The 25110-nt window shown below is 39.8% G+C and overlaps 1 protein-coding gene across 9 annotated transcripts in view; it reads left to right on the top strand.

Moving 5' to 3' along the window:
* Positions 1 to 25110, top strand: part of fars2 (phenylalanyl-tRNA synthetase 2, mitochondrial) — a 227398-nt gene that overhangs the window by 66844 nt on the left and 135444 nt on the right. For all 9 annotated transcript variants that reach the window (XM_059022564.1, XM_059022567.1, XM_059022563.1 and 6 more), the window contains 2 exons: positions 839 to 1454; positions 12494 to 12653. In XM_059022564.1, the coding sequence (XP_058878547.1) occupies positions 858 to 1454; positions 12494 to 12653 (757 nt within the window). In that variant the 5' untranslated portion in view covers positions 839 to 857. The remainder of the gene's footprint in view (positions 1 to 838; positions 1455 to 12493; positions 12654 to 25110) is intronic.

Raw genomic sequence — 25110 nt, 5'->3', positions numbered from 1 at the left:
ATTTGATGTTGTTTGTGTATTTGTTTGGTTTTATTAATTGGCTTTAATTCCAATAAAAAATTAATAATCTTTTATCAATAATATTTTTTTCCAATATTGTTCTAACTGGATGCTTTTAATATATTTGTATTGTAAAGCACCCTGGGATGCTGCGAATGAAGAGTATTATTTAACCCCTCTATAAACAACTACCCTGCACCCAGTTTTGGTTGGAGACCACTCTCTTCCAATAATGATACTGGCATTTAGACTTGAGACTTAGCATCAAGGGTGGGGAAACAGTTAAGTTCCTGTATAACTTAAATATGTTTCCTGACAAATGTAAACTGAAAAATGGCATCCTGGTTTTTAGCTTTTGCAGTTGAAAGACTTTAAACAGCTTTTATTGGTAAAAAAATAAATAAATATATGAATGCCTGTATACTGTTTTTTCTGTTCTTTGTAAATGCATTTTGTTGGAAAAATAAAAATGTGTTGTTGGACAGGAGAAGTAAAATAAAATGTAAATGTCAGATATGTTTCTTTCAATGATAGAAGTACAGAACTGCAGTTGTGTAGAAAAAATAAAAGCTGGCGCCATTTGGAGATGACGTAGTCAGTAGAGGTTGGCTCTGCTTATCATTTTCAGAGAAAGTTGTCTATCCATAGCAATTTCTAAAATAGGTGTGGTCTACAATAGAAAGCATCAGCTCCATGAGGATGCGCAAAAAATGCATTCAATAGCTAGCTAATGGCTTCCCCCCAGCTTGATTGCAGGTAGCCAGAAACAGTCAGAACCATGAAACATGATTTATTACATTTTCTTGATTATTACTCTAATGACTTCCCTTTTCTTTAGGGTACATGGAGAGACAGCCATGACGCTATGCTGTGGGCTTAGATCATTCTTCCAGTTTTTCAAAACGCCAGTTTATCATCAGCAAACAAAACCTAGGACCTTGAGGCATGTCTACTTCAGAAGCCTGGCATCAGCATCAAGCCTGTCAGATTCAGTGGAACTTTTTGGGAAACTCTACCCTCGAGATGACTACACCAACGTCACCCCCAAAATACTCTCCAAAGTGGGGAAGAACTTGCACAACCAGAAATACCACCCATTGTGGCTGATTAAGGAGCGGATTAAAGACCATTTCTATAAACAATACATAGGCCGCTTTGGGAACCCATTGTTCTCAGTCTACGACAACATGTGTCCTGTGGTAACCATTGAGCAGAACTTCGATAGCTTGTTGATCCCATTTGACCATGCCAGCAGAAAGAAAGGAGACAACTACTACTTAACTTGCAACCACATGCTGAGGGCACACACCTCTGCCCACCAGCGAGATTTGGTGCGCTCCGGCCTTGATGCCTTCCTGGTTGCTGGTGACGTCTACAGGCGGGACGAAATCGATAGCAGCCACTACCCTGTCTTCCACCAGATGGAGGGTGTGCGTCTCTTCTCAAATCACGAGGTAAGATTGACTATTTCAAAGTACAGTAATTCATGTGTGAAATATCTGTCACATTACTAAATAGAATGGACTGTTAACTTAGGGCCAGTTGCTTAGTTAAACTTTAGTTTGACATCGGCTCAAATGCTGCATCGAAACAAACCTTTTTTCTTTGTCAACTAACTGCAGCACACATCAAAGATATTTGGAATGTCTTTAAGATAATTGCAGATTTGTTTTTTTAATTTGGCCTGAAGATTGAGTTTAATGAGAGATGGTTGTGTCATTGAGGGAATTGGTGTGATCAACAAAATCTAGAGTACTACCAAAACAACAGGTACTGGAATGTAATCTTATCTGGAACAATTCTCATTATTCTGATACAGCACTCTATCTCAGCTATTTAAGCAATATATAGGAAAGCGTTTGCATACAAATTGTATAACAGTTGTATAGAATTATATTTTACATTTAAAATAAGGCACCAAAGTCACACACTGTGTTATTCCAGAAGTTGGCTCAATATGTGCTACATTTAAAGCTCTACATTGTTCTTCTTCCTGCAAGAATATTTCATTTCCTTCAGTTAGTTTTCTCCCCTGCCTTAATAATGTTTTACTCACCTTTGCTGAATTTGCTAAGCCTTTAGAAGTGCTTTAATATAGAAGGCAGCTGTGCCGCACAAGTCATTTTAATAGCTGGAGGATGGCAATCTTGTCTCTTACTCCCAGCGAAATAAAGCAGTTCGAAAATTCACAATGAAGTTGAGCATACTGTATACTCTGTACTGGTGTACAGCCCCAGCTACCCATTCCACTGTTAAATCCTGTGTATTCTTGTAACACTGACTTTTAAATATTCACTTTTTTATTTTGCTGACTCAAGGAAAGAGCATGCATTACATTAACCCTTTTTTGTTGGCAACTTAAATGACAATTAGAGCTTCTAATAACTAAAAAGGCATCTTGTGACTGATCATGAGACTAAAATTCTAATTATTGTAATTAATCCTATCAGAATGTTTAGGATGCACTGAGTTAGTAATTGTTTTGTGAACAATTACAGTACACTACATCACACTGCATTGTGAATTTCCTGGCACGAATGTACATGTTTTACAATAAGTATAAGAAGAAAGCCAGACCCTGCAACAGTCAGTACTTTAAGTATAAATGCTTCCCTGGAGACCTACCATGAAATGAATGTACCTTTTCCACTGTTATGCATGTTCACCAGGACTAAAGCCCTATTCCAGGGACTCGTGTCAGAAGGAACTGGGGACTTGACAATGTGATTCGATGAATACGTTTGACCTGAATAGTATAAAAACCCAAGCAATTCGCAAATGCTCCTTTGCATGCCATAAAGAATCTGAGGGCTTCATTGAGACTGTTTGACAATTTGGAAGATGGCTTAAGATTGGTCTGCAGAAAGTATTAGGCACCTTCACTGACATAACATCCTACATTAAAAGCTCAGCTTGATGTAATAGTCAGCAGTTAGGAGGAAGCACACTGTTGCAACATCAACTGCAGTTGGAAAGCTCGAGCCAGTGTTTTAAGGTGATTTAAATGACATTAAATGACAAACAAACAAATATATGGCTTGCTGAATAGCATCAAGGTAAAAATATTTTAAGGCCAGTTCATATTTTATTCCTCTCTGGGAGAGTATATACCTGGCAACAGCTTGTACATCTTGAAAACCGCTAATCTAATTATGATCAACCTTGTTTAGGACATACATTATCATTATCATAAATTGTTCAGATTATCAAAGTCAGGCACATTTAAGGCAATGTCTGTCTGTCTGAATTTATGTACATCCATCCATATGTCGGATTTGTATGTGAATGTAGATCATGCTGACAATATTAGCTCTAATTGTGCATTATTAGTCAGGGATTATATGTGTGTTGTATGTTAGTAAAGATGTAGACATTTTGGTCAAAGTAGATCATGTGAATTAGTCTGGAAGCAAGGAAAAGCTTTAGAAAGGTATTGAGTAGTTCTTGACAAATTTGCATATCCCCCATTTTTAAAGTAAAAAATAAATAAATAAATAAAACATATTCCTCACAATTAGGGAGGTGCTTATAATGTTAAGAAAATGTATTTAAAAGCCTCATCGGGATCCCGAGTGGTGCATCTGGTAAAAGCGCTCCGCGTGGAGTGCAGGATGCGCCCTATAACCTGGACAGCGCCGGTTCGAGTCCAGGCTATTCCACTGCCGACCGTGGATGGGAGTTCCCAGGGGGCGGCGGACAATTGGCCGAGCGCCCCCCCCCCCCCCCCCCCCCCTTAGGTTGGCCAGGGTGTCCTCGGCTCACTGCACACCAGCGACCCCTGTAGTCTGGCCTGTAAGCTGCCCAGAGCTGCGCTGTCCTCAGACGCTGTAGCTCTGAGGTGGCTGCATGGTGGGCTTGCAGTGTGTAAAAGAAGCTACTGAAATTGAAGGAATCTATGAAAAAGACCTAGGAGTTTATGTTGACTCAGAAATGTCTTCATCTAGACAATGTGGGGAAGCTATAAACAAGGCCAACAAGATTCTCGGATATATTGTGAATAGTGTTGAATTTAAATCAAGGGAAGTAATGTTAAAACTTTACAATGCATTAGTAAGACCTCACCTAGAATATAGTGTTCAGTTCTGGTCACCTTGTTACAAAAAGGATATTGCTGCTCTAGAAAAAGTTTAAAGAAGAGCGACCAGAATTACCCCGGTTTAAAAGGCATGTATGCAGACAGGCTCAAAGAATTGAATCTGTTTAGTTTTGAACAAAGAAGACTACGCGGTGATCTGATTCAAGCATTCAAAATTCTAAAAAGGTATTGACAATGTCGACCTAGGGGACTTTTTCGACCTGAAAAAAAGAAACAAGGACCAGTGGTCACAAATGGAGATTAGATAAAGGGGCATTCAGAACAGAAAATAGGAGGCACTTGCTGACACCCTGGGATCCTTCAAGAAGCTGCTTGATGAGATTCTGGGATCAATAAGCCAGGGTTGTCAAAAATACATTTACTTTGATACTACCGCGATAACAAATTTCAAAAACGGTTCTGAGCTTCATTAATTATGCATTCGGTAATACCGAAAAACAGAAAGTATCGGAGCACTCGTACTTGTATAATGAAAATTGCGTGTTTGTGTCCTTCGTGTAAAAGACGGAGTCGTACTTAAAAAAAAAAAAAAAAAAAAAAAAAAAAAAAAAAAAGCTTCCCTTTATGTCTGCGTGGGGACACCATACACTCCAGGTGGAAACAATGACAACGAGATAGCCAGGATTCAGGAGTAAAAGGTTGAGATGGAAGGCACACAAGCCCAGCGGCCCGCGCTCTTAGAAAAAGAGAACAGCAGGAGTGCTGTGTGGAAATATTTAGTTTATGAAGCGAATGAGCAGGGCAAAGCAAAAGATCCATCCAAGCCCATATGCAAGCGGTGCTTTTAAGACGGTACAAACAAAAGGAGGCAACACCTCAAATTTAGCGAAGCATTTGGCGGACAGGCTCCCTGACCTCTTCAAATAATTCAGACAGGTGAGCGACAGTGTAGATTATTGAATGAATGCATCACATACATAAATTAAAAATACATATCCTCAAAGAAAACGATGGGGAAATGTGAAATTAAGAAAGCAAGCTAGCTAACTTAGCACTAATGTGTACGTTGTTGTGCTCTACGTTGGAGTCATAGATAGTATTTGTCTGCCTTCACATTAATGTTACAAACTAGTTATCTGTCAATGTATCAAACACACTTCACAGATTTCTCTCTGAGGTTAGTCTAGCTTTATTGCGGTCGCCCCCGGGCTCGGCCTTCTAAGACGTAGTACACGAGAGCGGTATATCATAGGCGCATATGACTGTCACTCTTGGAAAGAGGCGGACTGTGGCTTTCTAATTATACCAAATATGGGCATCTACGTCGGTGAGAATCTGACCTACTGCTTCACGCTGTGTGAGAGCACGGGATGGAGCAGACGCGCAGGATAGCAAAGAAAACATTGCCAAACAAAATAAAAACGATAGCGTTTCCCTTGTTTTTGATCATTTTCTTCTTTTATATATTTTGCATTTCTTGCGTTTTCTATAGTTTTGTTATAAATGGCTGTAACTTTTGTTCTGGTGTTCCAATTTTAATTCTTTCATTTTCCCTAGACCTTGTAAAATACATTTTTTTCTACTCTGAGCACTGAAAACAATATTTATTGACAACAAATGTTCTTTTTTTCTAAAAAACGTATTTTATTTTCATACTGCCATTCGTTAGTTTTTTGTTTATTATTATTTATTTCTTAGCAAACGCCCTTATCCAGAGCGACTTACAGTTTTTACAAGTTATCATTATTTTTTACTTACAATTACCCGTTATACAGTTGGGTTTTACTGGAGCAATCTAGGTAAAGTACCTTGCTCAAGGGTACAGCAGTAGTGTCCCCCACCTGGAATTGAACCCACGACCCTCCGGTCAGGAGTCCAGAGCCCTAACCACTACTCCACACTGCTGCCCTATGTTTCTTTACTAAATTTAGTGGGTATCAAATCAAACAATGAATTTTTTATTTTCTGAATCCTCAGTTTGTGCTGATTTATTCCACATATAGTACTTACCTGAAACTCCTGTAGTCACAGTTATAAGCACAAATATAACTAGAGTTGCTAGCAACTATAAAGGCTTCCAAGCAGTTATCGTGACATTTTAGCGCATTGGTTATTATAGATGAAACGTTATCATCACAACTGTGCTAACTGTGTCAGTTTTGGCACAAATATGAGAAGACTTTTGAAAATTGCCCGAAATTTTCATTAAATCCAAGATGGCTGCCACACCATGTGACCAAAAGCCACCATATTGACCATGGCATAACATCCCATATTCCTCTACATCCGTGTTAAATTTTGTGCGTTTTGGTGCAGCCGATAAGAAGTTATAGTTGCGTATGTTGATGTCATGCATCACGTTAGACCTTTAGGAGAGGTCAGAGGTAGCGGGCGATGACATTTTTTCATAGATCACATATGACTTCCCATACGTGTTCCATTATAACTATGAACCTGTCGGCACGCCCTAGGAGTTAAAATTTCAACGTAAATTCCAATATGGCCACCGCGCCGTATGAGCAATCTGTTTCAATCTTCAGCAGTTATTAGTTTCCAATGGTCTGTACAATTGTGTTGACATTGAAGAGCATAAGTGCAATGGTGTTCTTGTTATGGGTTGCAAAAGTTTTTTTACAATTATCAATATGGCCACCAAACCATGTGACCAAAATGTGTCATTTTCATATCACCAGTACTTCACGTGAGTCTCTATGGTCATATAAAGTTTCATGACTGTAGTGTATTGTATCTTGGATTTATGCACAAATGTATGAAAATAGAGCCGCTGTGAAACGGTTATTTGTGCGCCGCGGCCATGTTTGTTGACGTGGATTTTACAAACGGTAGAAAGGACCTGGTCATGAACATGCGTGCCAATTTAGGTGTCGATTGACTTAGCGGTTTAAGACAAGAAGATTGTTGAATATTTGGCGCCAATCCAGCGTAGCAGGCAAAGTAATTGTTCAATCGACCTCGAGTGAACATATGTTTTTTATAGGCCATTGCTGCACTATCTGCTGCCATTGTCATAGTTCCACCTTAAATTGTTTTTAACGGCAAGAGTTTGAAAAATTCCCAAAATTTCCACGAGATCTAAGATGGCGGTCGAACCATGTGACTTTTTCATTTGGGGATGCCAGTCTGGTTGTCTAGCCATAGGCATCTACTTACGTACAGTACTGTGCAAAAGTTTTAGGCAGCTGTGAAAAAATGCTGTAAAGTAAGAATGCTTTAAAAAATAGACATGTTAATAGATTATATTTATCAATTAACAAAATGCAAAGTGAGTGAACAGAAGAAAAATCTACATCAAATCAATATTTGGTGTGACCACCCTTTGCCTTCAAAACAGCATCAATTCTTCTAGGTACACTTGCACACAGTTTTTGAAGGAATTCGGCAGGTAGGTTGGCCCAAACATCTTGGAGAACTAACCACAGTTCTTCTGTGGATTCAGGCAGCCTCAGTTGCTTCTCTCTCTTCATGTAATCCCAGACAGACTCGATGATGTTGAGATCAGGGCTCTGTGGGGGCCATACCATCACTTCCAGGACTCCTTGTTCTTCTTTACGCTGAAGATAGTTCTTAATGACTTCCGCTGTATGTTTGGGGTCATTGTCATGCTGCAGAATAAATCTGGGGCCAATCAGGTGCCTCCCTGATGGTATTGCATGATGGATAAGTATCTGCCTGTACTTCTCAGCATTGAGGAGACCATTAATTCTGACCAAATCCCCAACTCCATTTGCAGAAATGCAGCCCCAAAGTTGCAAGGAACCTCCACCATGCTTCACTGTTGCCTGCAGACACTCATTCGTGTACCGCTCTCCAGCCCTTCGGCGAACATACTGCCTTCTGCTACAGCCAAATATTTCAAATTTTGACTCATCAGTCCAGAGCACCTGCTGCCATTTTTCTGCACCTCAGTTCCTGTGTTTTCGTGCATAGTTGAGTCGCTTGGCCTTGTTTCCACGTCGGAGGTATGGCTTTTTGGCCGCAAGTCTTCCATGAAGGCCACTTCTGACCAGATTTCTCCGGACAGTAGATGGGTGTACCAGGGTCCCACTGTTTTCTGCCAATTCTGAGCTGATGGCACTGCTGGACATCTTCCGATTGCGAAGGGAAGTAAGCATGATGTGTCTTTCATCTGCTGCAGTAAGTTTCCTTGGCCGATCACTGCATCTACGGTCCTCGACGTTGCCCGTTTCTTTGTGCTTCTTCAAAAGAGCTTGGACAGCACATCTGGAAACCCCTGTCTGCCTTGAAATTTCTGCCTGGGAGAGACCTTGCTGATGCAGTATAACTACCTTGTGTCTTGTTGCTGTGCTCAGTCTTGCCATGGTGTATGACTTTTGACAGTAAACTGTCTTCAGCAACCTCACCTTGTTAGCTGAGTTTGGCTGTTCCTCACCCAGTTGTGTTCCTCCTACACAGCTGTTTCTGTTTCAGTTAATGATTGTGTTTCAATCTACATATTGAATTGATGATCATTAGCACCTGTTTGGTATAATTGTTTAATCATACACCTGACTATATGCCTACAAAATCCCTGACTTTGTGCAAGTGTACCTAGAAGAATTGATGCTGTTTTGAAGGCAAAGGATGGTCACACCAAATATGGATTTGATTTAGATTTTTCTTCTGTTCACTCACTTTGCATTTAGTTAATTGATAAATATAGTCCATTCACATGTCTATTTTTGAAAGCATTCTTACTTTACAGCATTTTTTCACACCTGCCTAAAACTTTTGCACAGTACTGTATGTGTTTGCATAACTCTGCGATAATGTTTGGGAAGAAAAATAATAATAATAATAATAAACACAGCAATAACAATAGGCTTCCCAGCCTTTGGCTTGGAAGCCTAATAACAGTAAAAACTTTTTTGAGAACTTCTCCATCAATAATGTACAGAGCACTCACCTGAATCACATAATTAAAATCTCAAATTCATCCACTTTTGTAGTTTTACTTCATCCTCTTTATTTCACTACTAAAAACAAGCAGAACTATTAAAGGGCCAGTCAATCATAGTCCTACACAAAAAAAAAATTCTTAAGTGATAATATGCAAATTACGTTTACTGCACCTGCACCGTTTGACCTAGAGTCAAGATTGTTTACCTTTATTAAAGGAATGTTCTCTTTTTTTGCGTGTTAAGATTTTTTTTTTTGCCTTGGTATTGAAGAGGTATCGAGTATCGTGAAACTGAACTGGTATCGTATCGAAGTTCAAAATTCTGGTATCGTGACAACCCTACAATAAGCTACTAACAACCAAACGAGCAAGATGGGCCGAATGGCCTCCTCTCGTTTTGTAAACTTTCTTATGTTCTTACCTGTTAAACCTGGTGCAAAAATACCCTCCAGGACCAGAGTTGCCCACACCTGCTGTAGATGGAGCACAGCTAGTTTTTATGGACTGTTATACTTGTTCATACACTGCCTATAATAAGTATTCACCCCACTTGGACGTTTTCACAGATTGTTGGTGGATTGCTGTCCACCAACGATCCCCATCCAAATTGACAGAGTTTGAACAATTTTTGCCAAGAAGAATGGGTGAATATTGCATGATCCAGATGTGCAAACCTGGTAGAGATTTACCCCAAAAGACACAGCTGTAATTGCTGTCAAAGGTGGTTCTACCAAGTATTGACTCAGGGGGCTGAATACTTACCTAACCAAGACATTTCAGGTTTTTTTTATTTTTCATTAACTGTTGTTTCACAATAAAAATTCTCTTGCCTCTTCAAAGTGTTGAGTAGGTTGTGTAAATGAAAGGAAAAAAAATTCCCATTTTAAATAGGTTACTTACCGTAACCCTGGTTCCCTGAAAGAGAAGACGACCACCAATACATTAGGTATGGGATATTCCTGCCCTTTGGGTAGGTATTGCTGAGCTCTCTATACCAGAGCTGCCGACAGGCCCCTTCCTAGGATGACGCACTCGGTCCAGCCCACCGAGGGAATAAAACCGTCACTCACAGGAAGATCCGTCTCTTTTTTCCATCGAACCCATGAGGGCGACCGAAGCGACCTCGCGGGTGGTGGTCGTCTTCTCTTTCAGGGAACCAGTGTTACGGTAAGTAACCTAACATTCCCTTTCAATTCGAAGACGACCACCACTACATTAGGTATGGGATAATGTATACCAAAGCCGTCGCGAGGGAGAAGGAACGGCAGCATATGAGGGACGCACAAGCACTGTCTAGCCCAGAGGTTAGCGGTGTGAACTTACACCCTCAAGGACCCTTGTTCCTACAGAAGGCAAGGCAGGGTCTACCACATTAAGCGGTAGAATCTGGAGAAAGTATGCGGCATAGCCCATCTAGCCGCAGTACAAATATCAGACATCGAGGCACCTCTGAAGAGGGCCCAAGATGTAGCCAACCCTCTAGTGGAGTGTGCGGCTACCCTACCAGGTGGTGGCAAGCCAGCACCATTATACGCAGTCGAGACTGTGTCCACAATCCAGTGCGACAGACGCAGCTTAGAGAGGGGCTGTCCTAGGGTCCGTGTCCCGTGACAGACGAAGAGCTGGTCAGATTGACACAGAGCTCTTGTCCTATGCATGTAGCATCTCAGTGCCCACACTGGGCAGAGGAAATTCAATCTCTCATCCTCTGTTAAAGCAAACGGAGGTGGATGGAAGGACTCCGATTCCACAGACTGATTTAATGTGGAAGGGGAGAAAAGCAGGGTTGGTGCGCAGAAACACCCTGCTGCCATCCTCCCAAATAAGCATGCAGGAGCTGTGCACAGCTATGCACCTGGAGACATTGAATCTACGAGGGCATGTCAAGCAGAGATAGCCGCTAAATATATCTTCAAGGTGGAAGGTGTATGTATCGGTCAGCCACCGGTGTCTGTCGCGCTTGGGGTGCAGCCGAAGGCACTGAGCCGCACTTGGATCGGGCGCTTGTGGAGTAACCCTAGTTGGGTGGGTGATGAAGCCGCGGCCATCAGACCCAATAGTTTTTAACATAACACCAATTGTACTGTGAACCCTTGTTGAACAGGAATAAGTGTGTACTGCTTTTTTTTTTCTAACTGCAAAGGCAGTAATAGGAAAACATACAGGCTTATACACACAGCCATTCAGCTATGGGAGAAACACATTCACCATGCCAGGCAGGTGACCAAGCGCGCTGAGTAGGCGGACTGAAACAAGCCTGCTGATTCAACTCAACAGCGGGACATGGCAGAGCTGGGTCCCGGTGGAGGAATAACACTGCTATTACTTTTTCTTTTTAAACTGCAATACAGTAAAGAAAAACACATATACACACACACAACAGCAAGTTGTGAGGGTAAAATAGCAGTCACCACTGCAGCGCGTGCAACTGTTTTATTTTTTATTTTTTTCCAGCCCACCGAGTATGCGGGCTGAAACATGCCGGCGTATGCAACTCAACAGCGAGGTCAGCGGGCCTGGGTGGCCGGCAGGGTCTACTCGACAGTGGAGATGCGGCAGACAGATATAAAGAGCAGCCTACCACGCAAGCGGGGAGGCCGCTGAAAGACAGAAAGGCAAAACATCGCTCTGCCTTTAAGTCGTTGATTCCAGGAAAGCGGCAAGTCGGCTTTCAGCATGAATGCAAGGGAAATACAACCAACTCGAGAATCTCTTTTCTATAAACACGCTCAGCTCAACACAGAAGTCTTACCTTACCGTCTTTAAAGGGAAAAAGAGGAGGATCTTCCTGCGAGTGACGGTTTTATTCCCTCGGTGGGCGGGACTGAGTGCGTCATCCTAGGAAGGGGCCTGTCGGCAGCTCTGGTATAGAGAGCTCAGCAATACCTACCCGAAGGGCAGGAATATCCCATACCAAATGTAGTAGTAGTGGTGGTCGTCTTCAAATTGAAAGGGAACTGTGAAAACGTCCAAGGGGGGTGAATACTTACTACAGGCACTGTAAATATAAATTTTAATGTAGTCTATCTGTTCCTAAGCCAATTCCAATACCTATTCAGGTTTGGGGAAGTAAATAAAGTTTTTTGTACAACTGAAATTATAGCACAAATAATATGTTTTAATATACAGTATAGTACCAGGGTATAACATTTGTGTTGATAAATGAGTGCCAATATGTAAAATCACCTAATCAGTGTTCTAGTTTAATTTATCTAAGTGATAAATACAGTATGGCCAATTTATGATTAATTTATAACAATAACAAGCATGTCAGTGACATTTATCCTTCACCGCGCCTTTTCCATTCTAAAGCCACTAGATTAAATTAGATTAGAAAAAGTTCTGACCCACACTGCTTTGCCACTTGATTGCATACTTGTGCAAAGGAATGTCACTTTCAAGATTCACCACAATTATTTATTTATTTTTTTATTTATATATATATATATATATATATATATATATATATATATATATATATATATATATATATATATATATATATATATATAATAAAGTTGCAATGTCTTTCCTTGCAGCTGTTTGCGAATGTCCCAGACGGAGAGGACCTGCAGCTCTTTGAGAAGAGTCCTCGCACTCCACAGAAGCAAGAAACTCACACACTGGAGGCAGTGAAACTAGTGGAGTTTAATCTGAAGCAGACTCTTGGCAAACTCATGACTCGCCTCTTTGGAGGAGGTAGGTATAGGTAGTAATTTTATTTTCATTACTGTTCTGCAGAAAAAAATAAACTCAGTTGTGCTCAGAGGGAATCTTTTCTATTTTTAAATTACAACAACAGCTGTAACTATCCTTTGAAGTTGTACTGCTGTGAGGTAGAAGTAACACCGTTTTAAAATGTATTACCTGTTATTTTAGGGAATTACTCCTTTATTAAAGATTTATAGTATATTTTAGCATTTTCTGGTAATTAAAAGTGAAAGAATGTTGTCTAACATTTGAAAAAAAATAGTATGTCAGTAACATGCAACCCAAACCACAGCTATAACTTCAAAATTAAGTTTATGAACATGACATTTATCAATAATATGTGCAGAATAGTATAAAATAAGAATTGTAATCACAATTTGATAAGCTATTATACAGATATATGCAAAAATGTAAGTGTTACATACATATGGATGGATGTTCAGTCACACAGACCCCCCATATATAACCAGAATCTGGTATTAACTAGTGCTAATTAATGTTAATAACAAGTTTCATGATAATTTGATATATGATTCTCCTGATAAATGAATGTAAGTGTGACATGTACATGGACGCATTTATGGACACACAGATACCCTCATAGTCATCCAAAGTGTCATGATAAGTAATGTAATAAAATCTACAACTACAGGTCACAGATTTAAATTCCTACAGTCAGCAATTTGGTTGTGTCATACATTGTGAGCGATTTGTCTGCAGTATGCCCACAGTGGAAAAAAAAGAGCCTAGGTCTATGAATCTAGTTAATTATCTGTGTATTTTTTGCAATTAAAAGTTTCAAAGTTATTTCTAAAATAAACCCTTTTGGTGAAGTGAAAAAGAGTATTACAGTAGACTCCACGTATAGGAACACCCTTGTGGTGAAACAGATTTTTCCCATTGTAAATGCTCAGGCTAAAGGAATAAATCAAGGGAAGTAATGTTAAAACTTTACAATACATTAGTAATACCTCACCTAGAATATTGTGTTCAGTTCTGGTCACCTCGTTACAAAAAGAATAGTGCTGCTCTAGAAAGAGTGCAAAGAAGAGCAACCAGAATTATCCCGTGTTTAAAAGGCATGTCGTATGCAGACAGGCTAAAATAACTGAATCTGTTCAGTCTTGAAAAAAGAAGACTACGCGGTGATCTGATTCAAGCATTCAAAATTCTAAAAGGTATAGACAATGTCGACCCGGGGCTTTTTCGACCTGAAAAAAGAAACAAGGACCAGGGGTCACAAATGGAGATTTAGATAAAGGGGCATTTAGAACAGAAAATAGGAGGCACTTTTTTACACAGAAAATTGAGGGTCTGGAACCAACTCCCCAGTAATGTTGAAGCTGACACCCTGGGATCCTTCAAGAAGCTGCTTGATGAGATTCTGGGATCAATAAGCTACAAACAACCAAACAAGGAAGATGGGCCGAATGGCCTCCTCTCGTTTGTAAACTTTCTTATGTACTTATGTAACAGCAACTTTGCTTAAAAGAACACCTTCTTGGCACCAGTAGCGATTCGTTCACAACAGATACAGTACTGTTTTGTAACCTGATAACTCATCATCAAAATTAAATTAAAATGGTTTATTCAATCTTTTCAAAAGTGACGTGTATTGAGGCACACTGATTGGCTTATTAAATCTTTCCAGAACCGCCGTGTGGTGGAGTGTCCCGCCCCTATATATTTATTTATTATTATTCATATTATTGTTTGCGGCGCGGATAACAGCGCCGCGTATTTGTTATTGTTTTGTATATTTAAAAACCCAGTGAGGATGCGTGGCTGATCAGCTACTGATTATTAACTAGCTGACAGTCACGCATCCTTACTAAACGCGTGCAGACTGTGGCCGAGGGGTAATAAGATAATTAACAGCTAGTTAACCCCACAGCCAGAGTATAAGAACCTGCAGCTGTCCGTGCTGCGGGGGTGGAGTGTACAGAGGAGAGTACGGGAGAACACGGGAGAGCGAAAAACAATTGCTATAGTTAGATATACTTGTTTCTGTTTATTTGTTTGGCCAATATGCCCTTTGGTTCCTGTTTTGTTTTGTTCAAATTGTTTGTTTTGTTTATTTAATAAATCCAGCTGACCGCCGTTGCGTTCAGTTTCACCCGCCCATCCATTGTTTTGGTTCAGTTACTTCCTGGTCCGTGACGTCACCACACCTCACCACTGCAAGCCATCCTGCCACACGCCATCATGTCATTGAATTGTTTTATATTCTGATTTCTACAAATGCACCTCATCGTTACAAAATGGCATGTAAACAAACAGCAAAATGTGCCACTGTTTCTCTTGTTACATAAAAAATTGTTGGAAATTGTTCAAGCTCTTGAAAAAAACCTAAATCAGACACAAGTCGCTGAGCAATTTGGTGTTTCCCATTCTGGTGAGTGTCTTCACCATTCTGTTAAATAATATGCGTGTCTTGTATATTGTTGCTGCATTTTTTAACGTGTGAAGGGGTGCTGTGTTAATTTTGTTTGACGGTTTATTAATGTTAGTTTGTCTCTTACTTTATTATTATAGTTTATTAACATACACTTGCTGCGGAAGGGTGGTGGGCAATTCACTGATACACACGGGAGACAGAAGGTTTTATTTGTAACGGCGCTCAGGCACACCGATTTATTTTTACCCGCAGGGGGCGCTGTTGTCCATGGCCTGAATACTGGAAACAGTAAACAGGTCCACAGGGTTACCAATACTGGTATACAGTCCAGTGCACATACAAGTGCTCAAAAATAATAATGAAAACAAAACGCAAAAGAAAAAAGGAAAATAAAACACAGTAACAAAACTACAAAACAGAAGTGCTGCTTACGCAGTGCCCCCACTGCTGCTAAGCCGGTCAGGACGGGCCTCCAACCTATGCTCAGCTATTTCCTATACACTGGGGTGGCCAGAGTTCCCTGTATAACTACACACGTCCCCTCGGGTATGTAATTATTTATTTTGCTTTTTAGTTTCTTTTAAGGCAGGCTGTCTCACTCAGCCGTGCTTGCCTGTTCTTTCTTTACACTGACGTCTTCCGCCAGCATCACTGGTTATCCTCTCTCCGGCCACCCAAATGCACAACCAGGCTCAGTACTTATGGGCCGAGCAATCTCCCAAGGCCCGGCTCTCAGCCACTCAGAGAGAGGGCAAGCCAACACACTCTCTTCCCCACCTCTCTGTGTTATCGCCATGACTGACAGACGGATCTTACGAGGCTGCTGCCCTCTTCCTGCAGAACCATGCATACGCCAGATAGTCAGCACAGACCTCCCCTGTTACACTTGCCTATTGTTTTGCTTTTACTTATTCAGTTAATTTCATATGTTGATGGACGTGCGTCATGACAAGTAATACATGTGTATTTATTTATTGATTGATTCATATTGTGTCTGGTGGCTTCTCCCTGTAGCGCTGGAGACTACTGTACTGCAGTTACTCTACACTTGTCAGTAGTGGCAAGTGACTAATACTATGAGTAATTCTAACCAATTATAACATTTTGATGAGATATGAGAAACGTTTTTGTAAGTAACATACTGTGCAGGAACCTGTCCTTTTGTTTGTCTATAGTTACATTTTTATATGTAATCATGGTGGGTGTTCTGTAGGTCATGGTGATCTTTTTCATGATAAATCTCATCTTTAAGACCTTGGTCACACTCATAAATTCACACTCTTGATTTGTATAAATCAAGAGCAGGTTGAGTTTTTTACAACTGTTAGAAATAATTTGACTTTTCAGATGGTTTCGGTTTTCTGTCAGCAGACATTTTTGTAGAAATGCTTGTTGATTGGCGACAGTTAAACGCCATATCCCTCATAGTTGTGAAGAGCAATTAAAGTGAGAGCATGTAAAACAAACAGAAGAATTCCAAAAGGTAATGTCATGAACAAAGTAATCAATTGTCAGAAAAGAGTAAATAAAGGATTGGTTTAGAAAGAGGTAATGGAGCAAGTACTTTTTGTGTATGTGTGTACAGGGTGGGCAAAAGTGGGGGGAGAAAGCTGTTGTTGGCAGATGTCGATCCACCCACACCACTTTTTCAGGATGTTTGGCAGGGTTCCTGTAGTAAGTCCTTATGTTTCCCTTCACATTGTCAAGAGTACTTGGACTGTCAATGTACACAACTGTTCGTTCAAACATAAGGCAACAGACTAAGAAAATCTTATGTTTTAAAAGGGTGTAAAATAAAATATGCAATTACTCTGGGCACTTAACTGAACCACTTTTTTTTCTTTTTTTTCTTTTCATCCATTATAAACTATACATTAATGATATGGTTAACATTACAGTTATCTTTTACAAAAGTCTGCTATACCAGGGATGGAAATAACACTCATTACATAGCAGTTTGATCCATTTCTAGTTTTACTATGAGTTTAATAAGACATACCTGAGCTTGTTACCTATACACTGTGGATAATCATGCTCATGTTAAAACCTGGAATTGAGTTATTCATTTAATAATAATGATGAAATGAAACCAACATGAGGGAATGAACAGTAAAGTGGCATCTGTGCCTGGTATCACTATAGAACCCCAGCATACAAAATCACATCCGGACATGGTTTTATTAAGCTTTTCCTGCACGCTGCCATAGAGGATACTTAAATTATTGTAATCTGAAGCTCTTATCATAAACTTTGAGATACAGACTTCATATTTTCAGTGGTAAAGAAACTCTCCAGGCAAATTTACACCAAAAGCAGTGCATCAAAAACCGAATTTACACTGTCAGTTATTTTAAAAAGAAAGATCTTCAAGCTCAGTACAACAGAATAAACAGCCTTTTAATTGAAAGCGGAATTTATAAAGTTTGCTTATTTATTTGTATCACATGAATCAGACTACTGTATATAGTAATTACATGCAGACTTGCTGTTCTGACCAGGCTCTATGTTCTGTTAACACTTTTAGAAGATGTAGCCATATAGAATAGTTTCCCAGCCTCTCAAAAGGGTTCTGAAATGTACCAATATTTTAATGGGTTATGTAATGGAAAACACACGACAGGCTTTGCTTTGTGCCTCCAACCCAACCACAGCCGTATGTTAATGCAACACAACCCATAAGCTCCGGAGTGTGTTATCCCACTTATAAAACGGGCACAATAATACAATAAGAACAATTTTATTGTATATTCTTCTGCGTTTTGAGAAAAAACAGTCCATCAGACACGGGTAAACTGGAGTTTTTCAACATTTCCAACAATAAATACAATAATAGAATACTATTTTATCCCAGCAATAATTAATTGGAGCCCTGTCCAGCTACTTACCTCAAATGCCTGAAACTAGTTAAAACGAGAGTACACACAGCCAAGACCGTGCTAGACCCGGGGGAAGGGCGAAATTTAGTTGCAGGCTTTGCAATGTGCTAGGCCGCGACTGGGGATAACTAGCCACAATGGCCAAAATAACATTAAAACACGGCTAAAAACGTAGCGACTGTAAATATATATTTTTAGCGAATATTATCGTGAAAAACAAGTAATAAGGCACAATAGAGTACTGTAGTACTATACTCAGGCTCTCCGTTGTGAGTTTAATACGCTGTGTATTTATAATTAAATTAATTGAACTGTAATTAGACGAAAATAAGTTTCGCCGTGCATTAAGCTATATTTATGCACGGCTTAAAAATCAGCGTGCAGCATCCGAACGTTCCGTGGTATTGGCTGCACACAACTGTACATGAGCATGTTGATTTGAGATGTTGTTAACATTTTATTTCGATTTTTAGATTACCTTGTTTTCCTTTTAAATAGGACACAGAGGAGACACACACACATATAGTTAACTAGATTCATAGACCTAGGACCTTTATTTTCCACTGTGGGCATACTGCAGACAAATTGCTCACAATGTATGATACAGCCAATTTGCTGACCCAATGTCTGATAAAAATGTCCAATGTGAAATATCAGTTTCTTCATTTGGTGAGATTTCCATGTGATTAGTTGCTGTATCTTTAAAATATGTATACCGTTATAGAGAAAAAGGTATTTGTATCAACACATCATGTTGCAAGGAGCATTTGTTTTCTTTACAGTTATTAATTTACTGTATTTGAACCAGGCCACATTAGAAAACAAATATCAATATCAAGCGGTAATTGTATGAAGTAAGTGTTGGGTTTTAAAATAATTTGCATGGTAGATGGTGTGCGTTTTTGTATGTGTAAACAATGTATTTATGATTTTAGTAGAATTGCTCTGAGAAATTTATTTGAATTGTACTGCAATGTGTTTGTGAATCAACATCCATTAAATCTTCGAGCAATGTTAAGTGACAATGAGCAATAGTTAAAAAGATTTAGTTTTAGTTTTAATTATTAGAGATGGGAGTCACATCTGTTCCATTTGTTGTACAGTAGTAAGCAATCACTTAGCCAAACACCATGAGAAAGAAGTAAGCACATTATTAAACTGTTTTATCAGAATGTGGCAACAAACAAGTGAGTACAGCCATTAAGTTACTGTTTTAGTATCACTTTAGTCTCTTAACAAGTTATTGTATTTTAAGCAGTTGAATATGATACAACCAACTTGTTCCTGAAGTGGCACCAGCAATTGGATTTGACTGAGGAGCCATTGGGTCCTATGGCAACAACTGTGACTGGAGCCCTGACTTGTAATTTTGTTTTAAAGAAATGTATTTTAAAGAATAAGCAGGAAACAAAAGCAAAACAGGTCATGAAGCTTATTTGACCAAAAGTGCTTTACGAGTGTTATTACAAACACTTGCACAAGCAAATGAGACAATTGTGTGATTTTTATGTTTCGTGCTGAATTTACTGTATCGTGATACGTATTGTCTCGTGACCCTCATATCGCGATACGTATTGTATCGTTAACCCTTTGCAGTCCATTTATTAAGTGCGTGTCAGGCGCGTCGGGTCTAATTTATTTTCACATGTGCAGTTAATTTTAGACGCGCTGTTTAAAAGTATTTTTTTTCCACAGTCAAACGGATTTAAAAGCATTCACTAGGCATCTCCCAGCCCTGCCCCACCCTTTCGTTTGTTATAGCTTTCACATATGCTAAGAAATAAATAATAATAATAATAATAATAGTCGTACATACCGATCAATTATCTCCTGATCACTCATAAGAACATAAGAACATAAGAAAGTTTACAGACGAGAGGAGGCCATTCAGCCCATCTTGCTCGTTTTGGTTGTTAGTAGCTTATTGATCCCAGAATCTCATCAAGCAGCTTCTTGAAGGATCCCAGGGTGTCAGCTTCAACAACATTACTGGGGAGTTGGTTCCAGATCCTCACAATTCTCTGTGTAAAAAAGTGCCTCATATTTTCTGTTCTGAATGCCCCTTTATCTAATCTCCATTTGTGACCCTTGGTCCTTGTTTCTTTTTTCAGGTCAAAGAAGTCCCCTGGGTTGACATTGTCTATACCTTTTAGGATTTTGAATGCTTGAATCAGATCACCGCATAGTCTGTTCAAGACTGAATAGATTCAATTCTTTTAGCCTGTCTGCATACGACAAGCCTTTTAAACCCGGGATAATTCTGGTTGCTCTTCTTTGCACTCTTTCTCTAGCAGCAATACCCTTTTTGTAACGAGGTGACCAGAACTGAACACAGTATTCTAGGTGAGGTCTTACTAATGCATTGTAAAGTTTTAACGTTACTTCCCTTGATTTAAATTCAACACTTCTCACAATAAATCCGAGCATCTTGTTGGCCTTTTTTTCTAGCTTCCCCACATTGTCTAGATGAAGACATTTCTAAGTCAACATAAACTCCTAGGTCTTTTTCATAGTTCCCTTCTTCAATTTCAGTATCTCCCATATGATATTTATAATGCACATTTTTATTGCCTGCGTGCAATACTTTACACTTTACTCTTTACTCTATTACTCTTTACTCTTTACACTTTACACTTTACTCTATTAAATGTCATTTGCCATGTGTCTGCCCAGTTCTGAATGCTGTCTAGATCATGTTGAATGACCTTTGCTGCTGCAGCAGTGTTTGCCACTCCTCCTATTTTTGTGTCGTCTGCAAATTTAACAAGTTTGCTTACTATACCAGAATCTAAATCTTTAATGTAGATTAGGAATAGCAGAGGACCTAAAACTGATCCCTGTGGTACACCACTGGTTACCTCACTCCATTTTGAGATTTCTCCTCTAATCAGTACTTTCTGTTTTCTACATGTTAACCACTCCCTAATCCATGTGCATGCATTTCCTTGAATCCCTACTGCGTTCAGTTTGAGAATTAATCTTTTATGTGGGACTTTGTCAAAAGCTTTCTGGAAATCTAAATAAACCATGTCTTATGCTTTGCAGTTATCCGTTTTCAATGTTGCATCCTCAAAAAAGTCAAGCAGCTTAGCTAGACACGATCTCCCTTTCCTAAAACCATGCTGGCTGTCTCCCAGGATATTGTTACCATATAGGTAATTTTCCATTTTGGATCTTTGTAGTTTCCATAAGTTTACATATAATAAAAGTTTTGTCATCAAACGCCTCAATAATGCGATCCAAGTCATTATTTTATTACTGTAACATCTGAAAAAAACTCTGCAAATGTCTGTGATATTCTCTGAGCGCTGATGCAGTCACAGCCAGCTTGTTTCCTTATGGCCGCTATTATCTGATGCCAGGGGCAAGTATGACTAATCATGAGATACGCCCTTTTTTTTTTTTTTTTTCGGCTTGTCTCGGCTCCTGTCGCTCCCACTCGGCCATTGAATGGTTTTCTCGGCTTTTTCCGGAGAAAAAACGACAAGAAAACTGTTTTTTGCGTCTTTTTGGACCGGATAGGAATAAGTGCACCTGGTCCGACATAGGACCGCAAAGGGTTAAGACACTTACCTGGTTCATTGTGTTCAGTCTCCAGTGCATGCAGAGGCCCACACGGAACTCACCACATACCACTTTCATTGGTTTGGTCTGTCAGTGAATAGTGCAAAGAGAGAGCTCAACCCTCACAGACAGCCTCCTATTTGAGAGTGTGCCTGGAGGTCCATGCTGTACACTCTGTCGGATGACAGGGTGCAGAGAATATCCACTTGTCTGAAGCTTTTCAGCGCCCTCTCCAAGCCTGGTTCAACAGCAGGGTTTTTCAGCCCGCATTGAACAGTGGACGCCTGGTGACAGTGTCTCATCACTGTCTGAAGGTGTTTTCTTGGTGGACACAGCTTGCCCACCTGCGCTTAGGTGTAGTGCTGGGCAGCGTCACCAGAGAGTCATGTCTTAATCCTGTTCACAGTGGAGAAGAGCCTTAAAAGTGTGTGCATATTTGGAAAGATAATCAAGTGGCAATCATCTCAAACTTAAATTAGTGATAATTTTTCCCCAACAGTCAATTTGCGCTTTATTTGTTGAACAAAGACTAAAAACTTAACGTTGTACAACAAAGTACATGCCAGTAGTACTACTAGACTGTGTAGTGTCATGTTGAAAGCGGCTGTTCAATTCACCAAGTTGACAGTCCAGTAAAATATGATTCCACATTGCCCACAAATCTTTATTAGTGCTTCCTGGTTGACTTTCCTAAAGATGAAGTAACAAATTAATCATCCAGTCGATTATATGGTAATTTTCTCTTCTGACATTTATTTTCACATGTTGCCATTTCCACTGCTGAAGTAGATTTGCAGATTTGGAGGAAGAGGATGATATGTGACTTGGTTTTGTGGCTTCATTATCTGTCCGTTATCTTAAATACTCATTTGTTTTTGGCACGTTGACTGCCACACTATTACTAATTAGTTTACTTAAACTGCAGATTTTAAATAAATCCGCGCCAACTGCCTCACAAGCTGTCAATCAAATGCGGCTTGCACATGATTCATTGTGTGAGAGGAAGATCCCACCCAAACATTGCATCACAACGACTACTTTGCTTTGATTGGCTAAAGCCTGCGACATTTTCTCTATAGCCTATTTGTCCTAAACTTGAGTTCCTGCCTTCAGGGTTCACAGTTTGAAGAAAAAAAAAAAATAATTACCAGTACTTAAACTTGCCGCAGATTTAGGTGGGCCTGTGTGCTGCTGTGTACATAACTTAAGAATAAGTTAATAACAGTACCTATTTATTTTGAGTGAATACAAGGCTGACCATGTAATGTGGATCCAGCATTTAGACTACTGCAAGGTGGAAGCCTGATGAAGTCAAATATATTGCTATTTGATTCACTGGCTGCTCCGAAAAAGCTAGCTAAATGTAATGTTAAATTTCATTAGCTGGCTGTGATGTAATGCTTTGTTGTTGACCATTGAGGTGTAAGACCATGGGGAGAGCGCTTTTTTCAAATTATTGTGTGCTTGAAAACAACAGAAAGAGACAGATATAACAGGCTGAAAGGGAACGAAAAGAAAAAAAGTTATTAACCGATAAACAAAATCTTAAATATCGTAATAAATTAATTTTAATATTGTTTTTTGTTTCTGTTCCATGAAAAAGAAAATATGTTTATTGTTCTGGTTCCGGTTCTGGTTTGATCCCTGGTACCAATCCTGTTTTTTTGCCGAAAACTAACCAGACTATGGATTTGGAGGCTTTTCATCTACCTCCTTTCCAGTCTGACAGGGAGCAGGAGCGCCATACGCTTTGTCCGGGGCAGGCATTAGTGTATTATGTGGACAGAACAATTTTGTATCTGTTATGGGGCTAAGTCCCATGGTAAAGCCCTGTCTAAGCAGAGGCTATCCAAATGGTAATGTGCAAGGTGGCCTCAGCTGAGCCTTGTGGCATTCCAGTTGGTCTGCAATATTGCCTTGCGACAGCTTTGGTATTTCTACCCATGAGGTAATGATTACATTTCATACTTGATAGAGAATGTTAGGTTATTATCATAACCCTGGTTCCCTGAAATAGAAATGTAACCATTAACCTTCAAGGTCGCTGCATCTATGATTGTAGCAGTCTTGAAGGAAAAATGATATTGAGATCTGTGCGTGCAGTCTATTTATGCGCTTGGGGGCGGGCATGACTTCATCACAGACTCTGACAAGCAGTCTTTGTTATATCTATTCAGGTTACAGGGTCTTTAAGGATAAATACCCATGAGGTAATGGTTACATTTGTATTTCAGGGAACGTTTTCAGTTCTCTGTTTCAGCCACTTGTTCACACTTTCTCCCAACATTATTTAGTTTCACATCAGAACATCCAAAGAAACCACCTAATTTATGTTATTGTCTCCAAGGGGACTGTTAGTCATTTTCAGTTTAAGCAGATAACACGATTACCTGGCTTCCCCTGACCGGTCTTGGCTCATTTTCCTTCCTTGCCAGGTAGCTGTGGGAATTTGACAGGAGATTGATTTAGTTTCCAAGGGGGCCTGAGTTGCACAAAGTGCTTTTCATATTGGAAAAGACACCTCCTATTTTTTCACAAGTTTCAAGATTTATTGCCTGGAACAATTATTGCCTCCTTTTTTTTCTCAGGAATCCAGTAATTTATGTTATTTAGCTAAAGGACAAGTTTTACAGAGGCCTATGTATGTATGTATGTATGTATCTATGTATGTACAGTACTGTGCAAAAGTTTTAGGCAGGTGTGAAAAAATGCTGTAAAGTAAGAATGCTTTCAAAAATAGACATGTTAATAGATTATATTTATCAACTAACAAAATGCAAAGTGAGTGAACAGAAGAAAAATCTACATCAAATCAATATTTGGTGTGACCACCCTTTGCCTTCAAAGCAGCATCAATTCTTCTAGGTACACTTGCACACAGTTTTTGAAGGAACTCGGCAGGTAGGTTGGCCCAAACATCTTGGAGAACTAACCACAGTTCTTCTGTGGATTTAGGCAGCCTCAGTTGCTTCTCTCTCTTCATGTAATCCCAGACAGACTTGATGATGTTGAGATCAGGGCTCTGTGGGGGCCATACCATCACTTCCAGGACTCCTTGTTCTTCTTTACGCTGAAGATAGTTCTTAATGACTTTCGCTGTATATTTGGGGTCGTTGTCATGCTGCAGAATAAATATGGGGCCAATCAGATGCCTCCCTGATGGTATTGCATGATGGATAAGTATCTGCCTGTACTTCTCAGCATTGAGGAGACCATTAATTCTGACCAAATCCCCAACTCCATTTACAGAAATGCAGCCCCAAACTTGCAAGGAACCTCCACCATGCTTCACTGTTGCCTGCAGACACTCATTTGTGTACCGCTCTCCAGCCCTTCGGCGAACAAACTGCCTTCTGCTACAGCCAAATATTTCAAATTTTGACTCATCAGTCCAGAGCACCTGCTGCCATTTTTCTGCACCCCAGTTCCTGTGTTTTCATGCATAGTTGAGTCGCTTGGCCTTGTTTCCACGTCGGAGGTATGGCTTTTTGGCCGCAAGTCTTCCATGAAGGCCACTTCTGACCAGATTTCTCCGGACAGTAAATGGGTATACCAGGGTCCCACTGTTTTCTGCCAATTCTGAGCTGATGGCACTGCTGGACATCTT

Source organism: Acipenser ruthenus, chromosome 4 (genome assembly GCF_902713425.1).
Source record: "Acipenser ruthenus chromosome 4, fAciRut3.2 maternal haplotype, whole genome shotgun sequence".
Taxonomy (NCBI): domain Eukaryota; kingdom Metazoa; phylum Chordata; class Actinopteri; order Acipenseriformes; family Acipenseridae; genus Acipenser; species Acipenser ruthenus.
This window is presented reverse-complemented; position numbering and strand designations above follow the sequence as displayed.